General features: G+C 48.5%; 1 protein-coding gene across 1 annotated transcript; it reads left to right on the plus strand.

Annotated features, from left to right (window-relative positions):
* Positions 1-7,396: 7,396 nt before the first annotated feature.
* Positions 7,397-9,882, plus strand: LOC135910359 (cuticle protein 64-like). The gene is made up of 3 exons (XM_065442419.1): positions 7,397-7,555; positions 8,613-9,173; positions 9,752-9,882. The coding sequence occupies exons 1-2, from the start codon at positions 7,550-7,552 to the stop codon at positions 9,162-9,164; spliced, it is 558 nt and encodes a 185-aa protein (XP_065298491.1). The 5' UTR covers positions 7,397-7,549; the 3' UTR covers positions 9,165-9,173; positions 9,752-9,882.
* Positions 9,883-12,495: the final 2,613 nt, after the last annotated feature.

Here is a 12,495-nt window from a genome sequence, read left to right on the forward strand (position 1 = left end):
TCGCTAGTCAGTACGTGCCTACTACTTAACTAGGCCAAAATAATTATTTTTGCTTTAAGTATTGCAGCTGCGTTTGGCTATTCGATGGTCGATTCACTATTCGATTATTACTACTAGCATCCAATTCATTTGCGAAATTCTATATTCGTATTTAGATTCAAATTTTAGACATATGCGTTTACGTATTACGCAAATTACAAGTGTATGTAATATGCATACTGTGGACTCTCTAGTCAGATTGTGTACGAAGTTTCATGCGACACTCCATTATCTAATGCCCCTAAGGTGATTCTGGAAGATATTTCAAGTAAACAAGTAAACGAAAAGTAACAAGTAACAAGTTAAACATTCCAAAAATAATATTTGATAAAGATTAAGACCGAGTGAAAAACCTAAGTAGAAGCTTGGGTGAGCAAGTACGACATACTTGGATTAATACAGTGCAAAAATACCGGAGACCATACGAAGAGAGGCAGCTCGTTGTATGCGTCTTTCTTCGTCTCGTATCCCATCGTTCTGGGCTATTTTAATACCAATTACAATGTACAAAGCCAGTTATTTCAAGGTCACCGTGGTTGTATGCAAGTGAAAAGAGCAGTTCCTTATTTTATTGCTTTTCTTTGTTTCTGTGCAGTTTGAACTGTGGCACTAAACGAAAATGGTTGCAGAAGCTGCAGACAAAGCCTGACAAAAGGTAAAAAAAGAAAAGACAAGTGCACTGACTTCAAGCTCATTGGTTTTCTTTTACTTTGAAGACGTAGTGATTCTTTGATAGAACGCTTGTACTTTTGTCTTCGCTTTTTCACTTTGTTTCCCTGCATTTGTGGGGCCTGCCGCTCCCTCCTTGGGGCAATGGATGAAGAGATCTCCAAGGACTTTCCTGATGTACAGCCGTCAGGTCGGCTAACGTCAAGCGGCTAGCGATAGCCGACTAGCGTCTAGCGGCTAGCCGCTAGGAAACGTGGAAGTGCGTCAAGCGATACGAACAGCGAGGCGACTGAGATATATTCGGACAGCGACGACTCGTTGGACGATGACTTCCAGGTCGTGATGAGTAGATCAGCGAAAAGAAGACTACTGCAGGCATCTTCGTCGCCAATTAAGTGCTTCTACCATGAAGAGTACACTCTGCGCTGGCCGCACACTGTGCTTTTTGTGCCCGTGGGCCCGGCGACCAATTTGCAGCTTCTCAACAGGCACGTCCTCTCTTCGTTACTCAAGAGTATCGCACGAAATGAGATTAAGGACGAGCGAATAAACTCGCGGAAAAATGTCCTGGCAGTTGATGCCTCACATCGCAGTGCTCTACAAGACCTGCGTAATATAACTGAGATTGACAATGTAAAGGTTCAGTCAATGATCCCTACAGGCGGCGATGATGCTACGGGCGTCATTTATAACGTCGACGTTGCCATCCCAAATGACGACTTGCCAATACTGATAAAGCTAACGACAGAAGGCATTTTCATTACAAGGATTTTCAGACTGGGAAACACACGTTGTGTGAAGATTTTGTTTGAAGCAGACAGCCTTCCTTCCCACGTCAAAATAGGTCATGTCAGCAATCCAGTACGACCATTCGTAGCGAAGCCCCTCCAGTGTTTCAAGTGTTGCAAGATTGGCCACGTAAAGGGTGTCTGCGTGAACAACGTCGTGTGCCCGCGGAGCTCTGAGTCCCATTCAGAAGGCGCCTGCAGCGTGCATGTTCTAAAGTGCCCTAACTGCAGATGGTCCTCACAAGGCCTCACCAAAGTATTGCCCGTGGGTGCAGAAGGAATTGGGGATCCTAAAATGAACGGTGCGAGACAATTCAACACATCGAGAGGCTGCTGCCGCTGTTCGGCGACGTCGGCATCGACACCGAAAACGTTCACGAAATTCCACATCTGCAGACAGGAACACGCCAGCTACCATTATTGCGATACAATATAAGTAGAATAAAAAACAACCATCATTTCTGTATAAGATTCTTCCTAATAAGTAATATTAGCTAATGTTTCTAGAACATTTTCCTTATTATTATTAGGTGCATCACCACGGTAAGTTCATTACCATATTTCAATCTTCGTGGGAAAAAACGACTGTTAAAGAAGTGGTGTGTTACATGTACAAGTTCTATCTTGACTCTCATGATCAATGCGGTGATACAAGTAATATGTACTTGATACGAATTTCGTATGCAGCGCAGAGTGGTGATACAGCTTAATAAAGACATTGATAGAGAAGAAATCATTCGGCTCGTTAAATAAAGAAAACATACATTCCGGGTGTTTTGCATTGCGAAAACCACGATCTCATTATGCGGCACAGCGAAGCGGGGGGGACTCCGGGATAATTTTGGCCACCTAGGCTTCTTTATTGTGCACCCAATTCATGGCACACAGGCGCTTTTGCACTCCGCCCCCATGGGAATGCGGAAAGCCGCGACCGGATTCGAACCCGGTACATGGTGCTCGGCAGCGCAACGTCATAGCAACTGGACTACCGCAGCAGGTAAATCTTTGACGCGTTGCCATGGTGACTGTCGGTCCAGATTTGACTTCACTGAATATACGCTGCGGCACAGTTGTAACCCTGAAGACTAAAACGAGCAGAGCTATTTGGACTAGTTTAACGGGAACGTGTTAGATTTACGCGAAACGGGTCCCATATGTAGCTGCAGCTTATTCAGATTTTTAACATTAACAGGGTTTTATAGAGCAGAAGTTTTAATGGGATAGTGCACGTGAAAAGCGATGTCGCAAATATGTCAGAAAGCGTGTTGCATTTCTTAATTAAATATTCAGCATAACGGTTCCACGTTAACTTCGATGTCATACGCAGGCCCAAGTAACTACAAGTGAATTTGGCATTTATGAGGGAACGTTATTTAGATTGTAAACAGGCAGGTGACTGTTAAATCGGGATACTATCTCAAGCTGACACTTTGTTAATGTGAAGTTCAATTTCCTTCAGTTGGCACCAATTTTTGACGTCACCAAGGTAGGCCTGAAGCAGGTCGATGTCATGTTCGGTAGTCATTTCTCTGAAGATTGCACAGGTATCTGCAAATAAGTTCCCCTGATGTCTTGTTGTTAAAGGTAAGCAATCAAATTAGATAAATAGTAACATTCATGCCATGACGGAGCTGCGTGGGACTCCAGACCGAACTTTGCTACAAGGTGAACTATGACCGTTAGCTGTTACGAACTCGCAACGATTAACGAGAAATGACAAAATATACATTGGAAGCATGCGATCGGGATTTAATTTGCTTAATTTATAAAGCAAGAACTTCTCACACATTTTGTTGTTTCTACGAAATTACCCAGTGCAACAAGACACGGTACATAAATATCCTTGCCGCAAAGATTATGTACCCCTGCAACAGCGGAGCTGTTTATGCTTGAGTTCCAGCCATGCCCGGCTACTGCTCAAAACTCTTTCATACGTGGTCGAATCCCGAAGCTAGTGCAATGGCGGGCCGACCCGCGGCGGAGGTTAAGAAGGTGTTAAGCACTGCTCTGCGCGAGAACTGACCCGCCGCGCAGAATCGGAGACTGCCTCTTCAAGTTCGGAACTATTGGTTTTCGGAACACGCGACAACGCTTAGTCAGATACAACGACATTGCCAAGCACTACCAGCTTGGAAGGCGGATGTTGCCCCCCCCCCCCCCCCCCCTGCCGTCGCCCCGAACTGAAACGTCGGCAGGCAGTTGTCTGGCGATAACTGCAGACACAAACCTTCCTCAGTCCGGTGCGATTGCGGCACCTTTTCCCTGCGTAGTACCCGAGTGCTCTTTGCAAGTTATGTCAGGCAATTGGAGCGACGCTCTCACACATGTTATGGGGTTGTCCTGTGATATCAGCTAAAATGGCAGTAGCGCCGGAGGCTCTGGCGTGGAAGTGGGCCGCCGCTCCGCGCAGCTCCAAGCTCAAGACACAAGAGTGGGCAGTCCAGCAGGCCCGAGAGGCGGTGACGAGGCATGGCTTCGAAGTCCCCTCATGGGAGATTGAGCCCCGTTCGTTAAACTTTGCTGGATTTAAAATAAAGTTCTTTCCATCCAAGGCGTTAAGCACTCCCCATACGGGGGCCCGTCCCGAAGCTGGCGCAATACCGGGCCGACCCGCGGCGGAAGTTAAGCAGGCGTTAAGCACTCCCCTTACGTTGACCGATCTCGAGGATGATGTAATGCCGGGCCGACCCACAGCGGTGGTGCTGTTCGCCATTAAGGGGCCCAGATTCACAGCATCCCTGGTCCCCCTTCTCAGAGTGGAAGGGCAGTGAATCTTTTCTTAAGGCGAAGCTTTCTTTGTTTTCTTCCTCGGCGTTTGGCACATCTCCTAGGTCAATTTCTTGGCCAGTAAAGTTGGCCGATCCTGGTGACACTGCAATTTCTGTGCTTGGCGGATCCCTGGCATGATTTAACGAAAACTGAAGCGATACCATAGACAGTTTGCTTCGCGATCGCGTTGGTCACGTGAGTCACTTTGTGGGAGTTGTTACGTCTTGCCGTCTTGCTGGGCAGGCACGTCGTAATCACTACGCTGCAATGTGCAGTGCACAAGACGGATCCTTATAGCATTGCCCACTTCACGAAAGCTTCACTTGACAAAATACTTCACGTGCGTTGAATTTGCTTAATATTTTTCCTAATTAGACAGCTTGCCCTGCGGGACGAACGAGCGGCAGTTGTCGACTAGAAAGTGTCTGTTCGTCAGTCACATCTTTCGTTCATTCGCAACATTCAACGCCACTGACATTGTTCCAGGATTTGTGACGTCAGAGGTGCGTCACGCTAAGCCTGTGACAAGCCCCGGTCTGCGCCGCAGCCAAAGGAAGGAAGAGGTTCCGGCCCTGTGTGCGTTTGACTGCGATAGTGAAAAACAGTAAGGCACACACGAAACTGAAGCGTATGATGCGAGATGAGAAAAAAAAATGCATTTGTACACTCACACGGAGCACGAATTTGTTTTCCTTCTTTCTTTCTTTCTTTCTTTCTTTCTTTCTTTCTTTCTTTCTTTCTTTCTTTCTTTCTTTCTTTCTTTCTTTCTATCTTTCTTTCTTTCTTTCTTTCTTTCTTTCTTTCTTTCCTTTAAACGGGGTTCCTTGCGGATGAGCTAACCTGTACGCTCCGATAGTTATAGCACTTTCTTAAATATTACAGGACAGTCGTCAAGCTTGGAAGTTTATCGGCAATAAAGAAGAAAAAGACTGAGGATTAACGTCCCAAACCACCCAATGGGTGACGAGGGGCGTAGTAGTGAAGGACTCCGGATTTATTTAGACCCACTTGGGTTTTCCTTTCTTTTATCATATGATATTTAGGAGGAGGTGTCGCCTTTAGCTGATGCCGGCTACTCCTTTTCCCACAGAGATAGGGGAAAAAATGTAATCACCTTAAACGCATTAGAACTAAGGGCCAACTCCACTTCGCAATAACACAAAGTCCAGTCACATAAGCACACTAATGTCCCACTAAAACCGAAAGTCAACTCAGAAACACAACAACACAAAGTCCAGTCACAGGTGCACTAAAGCAAACACAAAGTCCGGTTCACATAACTACATTAAAATCAAGGCACACAATAAAGTCCTGCGATGTGTACCAAAAAGCGGGGCACACGAGCGCTTTTGCATTCCACCTCAATCAAGATGTAGCCGCCGCCGTGGCTGTGATTCGAACCTGCAACCTCGTGCTCGGGAGTAGAATGCCATATCCGCTAAGCCAGCGGTCAGAGTCGACATTTAAATACGATAGTGTGGCTACAGGCTTATGCAGCCTGCATAGTTAGGGAACTAGGGAAATAGGTCGGCCAATTTTTCGTTGCTTTATCGGTGTTACTATCGCATGTGAGCCGCAAGTCGCAGTTATATTTCCTCACATCTCAAATGTAAATTTTCTCTGGAAACCACCGTAAGGAAAGCAGCACGGCAGACTATGGGGTAAGGTAAAAAACAACACGCTTTGTCTTTCTCTGGAAGTGACCCTGGAATTCAATTTGCAATTTATTGTTAAATACTTTAGCTAATTCATACCTTCCATTGAACTAAAGAAATGTAATGCTACGCTAATGTTGCATCCGGTTAACATCTTTTTTTTCTGGAGACTGCGATCCAAAAACAATAAACAAAACAAACAAAGTGACATTGAGACGTCATTACCATTAATACCGTGGTTGGTTCTGACTCATTGCGCTTGTGCGTATGTGTTCGAAACCGGTGCGCAGTTACAAGAGTGCGATATTCTATCAATCCCGCCGCTTGTGTCGCCTTAACCGACATTTTTATATGCGTCAAGAAAGCTTTTTTTCTTCTTCTTCTTCCTCTCTCTCTTCCGCCGCTCTGTGGATTTCCCCGCTATCCTATAGCGGCCCTCGTTATCGCAAAGTGATACCGCCAAAGCCAGAAAGGCCACTGCACGGACTCGACTTGACCTCGGCCTGCGGTGGAACGTCCTTCCAAGGTCGTCCGTTTGAATCTCATTCGACTGTGTCAGCCCACGAGGCGGAACGTAACAGCCCAACAGCCGGACTCAAGCGTGTACCCGTGCTACTCAAGCGTACTAGCGGCGATTCCAGGGCACTGTTAACAAGCACGTGATAAGCCGATGCGGCCGTGGAGAGGAGTAAAAAAAGAGAAAAGAATGTTCGCCAACTTTCATCACCCCCCCTCCTACCCCCCCACCACCACGATTCGGATGCGGCGATTTCAGAGGGCCCAGAAGAGAGAGGGAAAGGGGAAGAGTTATCGGAAGCAAAGTGGTGTTGTTGGGTGCGGCTCCCCATCGTCCACTGTACGGCGATGTGGAGCGTGGTAAAACGGCGTGCGATCGCAATAGTGTTTAAGAGAGCGACGAAAGGGCAAACGCCTCTCCCGCTACCCCCTCCCCCCCCCTCCTCATGTCGTACGAAGAGGCCTAGCAGCAGCAGCGGCAGCAGAAAGCAGCGCGTGCATTTGCACATTGCCCTTGCGCGAGGCGCAGAATCGACGGTGTGGAGGAAGCAAGGAGGTTTTTTCTTTTTCTCCGGCGGCTAGATGGCAGAGATGATGACCACGCCTCGCGGCGGCCTTCTCGAAGTGGCCGGCCGGCCGGCAGGCGCCGGTCAGTCCCTGGGCTTCCGTGAGAGAGAGAGAGAGAGAGAGAGGTTGGAGGAGGTGTTGGGGAGAGGGCGCGCGACCGCGAGTACACAGCGTTGCTCGGCCAGATGGACACGCCGAAAGTACAAGCAAGCAAGCAAGAAATATCCCAGAGGAAACCCTGAATGATTTCTCTTGCTTCGCTCACGTCTTCTTCCGCTCTCCGCCTGCTCCCGTTGGAGACGGTGCGGTCCCTCCACCCCGGCTACCCCTTCTCCGGCAGCCCCGGAAAGAACTTCCCTTTCACTCAGACACGTCCTCTCCACCGCTCGGACACCTCCCCACCGCCCCCCTGTACACCCCCACCCCGCACCCGCCGGTTCGACGCACCGTTAGCAGCTGCGTCGGTGGCCGGTATATAAAGCAGCGCGAGCCATTTGAACGCTGTGTCTTTTCTTCATTCGAGGAAAGAGCCTTCAAGTAGCAAACATGCTGGTAAGTGGCCCGAGGTGGTATCGAAACGCGGCCGAAACGGTGGGCGCGTGCACACAGACATCGGATTCCGTTTGCGACCAGCAGCACAACCGGAAACGAGGAATGTCTCAAGAAACGGCTTCCCATAAAGCAATTTCGGCTAAAATAATTGCAGCCCACCATTGCAAATGATGTGTTTGTTTAGCTTCGAAAACAAAGTCTAGATCGTTTGTGCCCGCAGGCGTCCAAGTTAACATCCCCTCTTAGTTTCGACTGACGGTAGGCGAGCGGGCGAGCGACGTAACTGAAGAACCTTTTAAGAGTGCGCTCCTACAAACCATAGTTTCGGCTTTGACGATGCAATTTCACAAAGATGTAGACATTTCTGGTCCTGCGTGTTAAATTCTAATACCGTAGGACATCGCGCTCCGAAGAAACGCACTTTTTTTTCCCCTAAGGACTCTAGTTAATGTGCCTAGCCAGAAATGTAACCCACCAGAAATGGTGTAAATTCAAGCTACTGCAGTATCTGCTAGGTAGCTAGCTATACGTGGTTTGAACCAGAATTGTCGAAGTGATGCCTTTTCAGCGTTCCCTCCGTTCAGATGTCACGTCAGAGAATGTGCTCGGACGACGCTAACTTCTCCGCATGTTTACCGCCCACTGAAGCTCTTGCTGCAGCCATCCGCGACTTCTTCTCCTGCAATTCTAACTGGGCAGAAAAATTTCTTCCCAATATACGCACTGAGACAGAGCTGTTAACGATTGAGTAGTTTCTGCAGCGATACATCGGCGTAGTAAAATGGTTTAATTGAAATGAGCCACCAAGACTTTAACTAAGAGCTGCATCCTCGCATCCTCATATTTAACGTCCGCGGTCAGCCTTATTCGTCGCCACTAAAGCCCGTCGATACGTCATACGCCGACACAGCGTCTTGACCCAGGGCCTGACTGCGCCGTTGAAGAGAGACTCGTTCTGCCGGTCCCGTTTACGCCTACTTAAAGCTTGTGTTGTTCGTGCGGCCGAGTTCCCGAAATGCCTCAAAAACTCCTCGCTCCGTCTCCTTGTTCGACGCAGTCCATCGCTGCCTTCCTCGGCCTCATCGCCATCTCCTCCGCCGGCTACCTCGGTGGAGGCTACGGAGGCGTCGGTCTCGGCTACGGAGGAGTCGGCCTCGGCTACGGCGGTGGTCTTGGCTACGGCTACGGTGGCGGCGTCGCTGTCGCCGCTCCCGCCGTCGCCGCCGCGCCAGTCGCCGTGGCCGCCGCTCCCGTGGCCGTCGCCGCACCCGTGGCCCTCGGCCCCAGCCCCGGCGCCATTGCCGGCGGCGCTTTCGCTGCCACCGCTGTGACCGGTAACGTCGCCAAGGTCGTCACCAGCCAGGTGTCCACCGCTCACCACACCTCGCCCGGAGTCGCCAGCGTAGCCACCCTGGGTGCCCGTCCCGTCGTCGGTGTCGGCGGTGGTGGATACGGACTCGGCTACGGAGCTGGACTCGGCTACGGTCTTGGTCACGGCGGATACGGCGGATACGGCGGATACGTCGCTGCTGCCCCCGCCGTCGCCGTCAAAGTCGGATACGCCGGATACGGCGGATACGGCGGGTACGGCGGATACGGCAAATACTAGGAAATGACGGTACGTCTCCTCCGGTCTGTTCTCTAGTGTTCGCGCTTTCTTTTTTTTTCGCGTTTGACGTGTTTGCGCAAATCACAGCTTCATGGAGAAAAAAAAGAAGGTTAGAACACCATTTACTGATATAACGTATCGTAGTTTACAATCAACCCAAACGTTACTCGCCAGGTTTTAACTGTTTCCTTCAATATCTGTTGAACAGATCCCTTTTTTGAAGAATAGGCCTCGTTTAAACGTGATGTGGAAGGAAGAGCTGCGCACGTTGGCTTTCATTTTTGTGGGGCGTTTCTGAGTCGATCTAGTATTTATATCATACTTGTTGTCACTCATATACCAAAGGACTCAGGTTCGTTAATCCCTTCTAGATTTGGTTCTAGCTTATTCGTTTAGGAATAATGCACGTGACTGCACGTCACAACAAACCGTCTCTCCTTTCGTAGCAGCTCACTTCTTCGCCTCCAGCTATCAATTTCCACCTCATATTTACAATGGCCCATACTTCCTAAAAACAATGTCACAATGCAGTGAATTTTGTGAGAAACTTGCAATGATACGAATACTTTCTTGTTGTCATTTTCCAGGTACAAAGACGACATTGCCAAGCTTATACATACGCTGAGTGGGTGCAAGCGATGGAGGACCGGTCAGAAGACACCGATGGTCCAGTAGTGAAAGAATAAATTATTCCACTTGTTCTGCCTGGTGCACACAATGCTTCTCTTCGGTGTTCCAACAGTACGGCGTATGTTGAACTCAACCATCGTTCAATGCGCCTACACACCAATACAAGCGGCGAAAGTTTTGCTTATCGTCACATCCAACACACATCCCGAAATGCATTTCAAAGATTTATGAATAGCAAAGCTTTCTCAAAAGGTTTTGCTTCTGTGGAGTCGATGAAGGATCACTGTTACGCTTTTTAAGCACGCTTCGAGCGTCTGCAGCTTCTCATCTTTATGGCTTGTCGGAATCTCTTGCCTACACGGGCATGCTCTATCTTCTGTGCTGACAAGGGAAGCTTCAGTGACAACTTGACGAAGTCGATGACGAAGTCGCTTGTTTTTGTCAGGGTAAGTATTCTTGCGGAATAGACAAGCCTTCTTTTGGATCAGCAGCTTTGTGTTGGTCATTGCAAGCACCTTGTCGAAATGGGTCCCTTTCTGGAAATCTTGGCGGCAGTCTAAAGGATGCAAGTTTAAGTTTACTTTGAACGTTCAGTTTTATGTAACTGAAGTTTTCATTTTGCTGCGGTTCCACGGCCTCGTTTCCGTTCTATACTAGTAGCTGTTGGTTAATCAAAGCTGACGAAATAAGGTATTTGGATTCCGCATTAGCGCCAGGTAGCAGGACTTTCTAAGATACATAGAACCGATTCATTGAAATCGGTGCGTTCTTGTCTTTAAACTTGTCTAATAAAGCTTGAAAATTTTGCACACGGGCGTGGCTCTCGCGCACACAAATTTGGTCTGTCATCCATTCAGCTGATTCCTTAACCCTTGGAGGAACACCACCTTTGGTTTCACATGAACCCTGTACTTTTCTATAGGCATTACTGCCTGTATCTCCAGCAGGCCTCTTCGCTGAAGATACGCATTTAGATATATACGCACAGTGTATTGCGACAACCACCATCAGATCCTTCCAGTGGTCGCTCTGCTGCTCCCAGGCAAGACAGCGGCCCTAGATATTAAGGCGTTCCGATATAAAACAGCAATTCTAACCGTAGAGCTGCCGCGAATCATCTGCACTCGTTGGAGTAAGTTGTCTCTAACAAAAAGGCACAGCATTGAGCACTCATAGAGAAGCTCGGAAGAAAAATCAGGCATAACCCTTATTTACGTTAGCCTAGCTGAGCACGAGCAGGGACCTGATGCCCGACAGGACTGCCGTTAACGCTTGCCTTCTTTTTTTCGTTTTGCACACTGATAGACTTATTGCCATCCCTGACGACACATCAAGTGGAATTGTTTCTAAATGGACTGTCTCGGCTGGGAGCTGCACAGTGACAACTGCAACGAGCCGATGGTCTTCACAATACACCATGCATATATTTCGTAACGCATCTCTTCGGCAAACAAGCCTCCTAATGATCCAGACAGCAAAGTCCATGGAAAAGTCCAGGATTCACGGGAATAAAAAGGACCGAATTTGTGTACGAGAGAACACTGACAAAACCAGCACTGGATTCAAGAAAAGCAGTAGCTGGACAGAACTTACAGAAGGCCTTCTACAGGCACCCGTGCGGAATGCGGAGTAACAAAATGGAAAGAATGTGACAGCAGGCCCAGATATGAGACAGAAATATACGATGGAATGATCTGGATGACGGTAATTTCTAGTACGTATAGACGTAAAGTCCTCGCATAGACCTTTGTCATGCGTCTGGCAAGGAAACGGCTTCAATGTGTTCAACAACTTACCGCATTTGCATGGCCTGCGCACAGAATCGGGAGCAGAGGGCTACAGGACACGCCGCTTCAAGAATGGCCTCTGCTGCTGTAACGACACTTTGTTCGTCGTCACGGTAATTTTCCATTCCCAAGCACGGTTGTTAAAACCAAGCAAGTCATCTGAAATAATCGGTTATATCACCGTCGCACAGAAAACACTCCGGCCACTCTTGTTTCCCGGGGCACACGCTCTCACCGAGAACAGTGTGCGGGAAGTACGCGAGGATATAGCTTTTTTATTTGTTCTAAGCCTGGGCCTTACAAACCCAAAAGCCTGTGCATTCGAAGAGTAGCCCCGCTACAAATTGTGAGGCTTCTGGGATTCGCGCGATTTCGACCCAGGTTGATGTATCGTGTTGGCAGGAACTGCGCAACAGAGGGACATTAAGTGCCAAAATACGGCAGCACGTGGTATCAACTCTGCCAGGTCGTTATGGCATGTTTTACGCACGCTTGTTTCAAGCATGTGCACATACAAACAACTCGTAAGTGTAGCGTACAATCCCATTGTCACAACAATGAGGTTTCCAGGCCATTCACATTTATCTCGCGTGACAACACCTCCCCCCCCCCCCCCCACAAGCAGTCGCTACGGTGCATTGTCTACAAGAGATATGCCAAGGAAAAGTTCTCATAAACTGAAAACATCAACAGAGAGAATCGTTTCTTCATACCTTAGATTAATATTGTCAGTAAACTGCGACATTGCACATAAGCGGCATGCACATAAGCCCCGGCGCATGACGACGGCTAGATGGCAAAGTGGATGATGGCCATTGAAACACAAGCACGCTGTGACCGCGGAGCGCGGCTCTAAGGACAATGCTCCGAATGTGTAGCGCGAACGTGCTTGACACAGCCTCTGTCCGACAAAC

The sequence above is a fragment of the Dermacentor albipictus genome, chromosome 8 (genome assembly GCF_038994185.2).
Source record: "Dermacentor albipictus isolate Rhodes 1998 colony chromosome 8, USDA_Dalb.pri_finalv2, whole genome shotgun sequence".
Classification (NCBI taxonomy): domain Eukaryota; kingdom Metazoa; phylum Arthropoda; class Arachnida; order Ixodida; family Ixodidae; genus Dermacentor; species Dermacentor albipictus.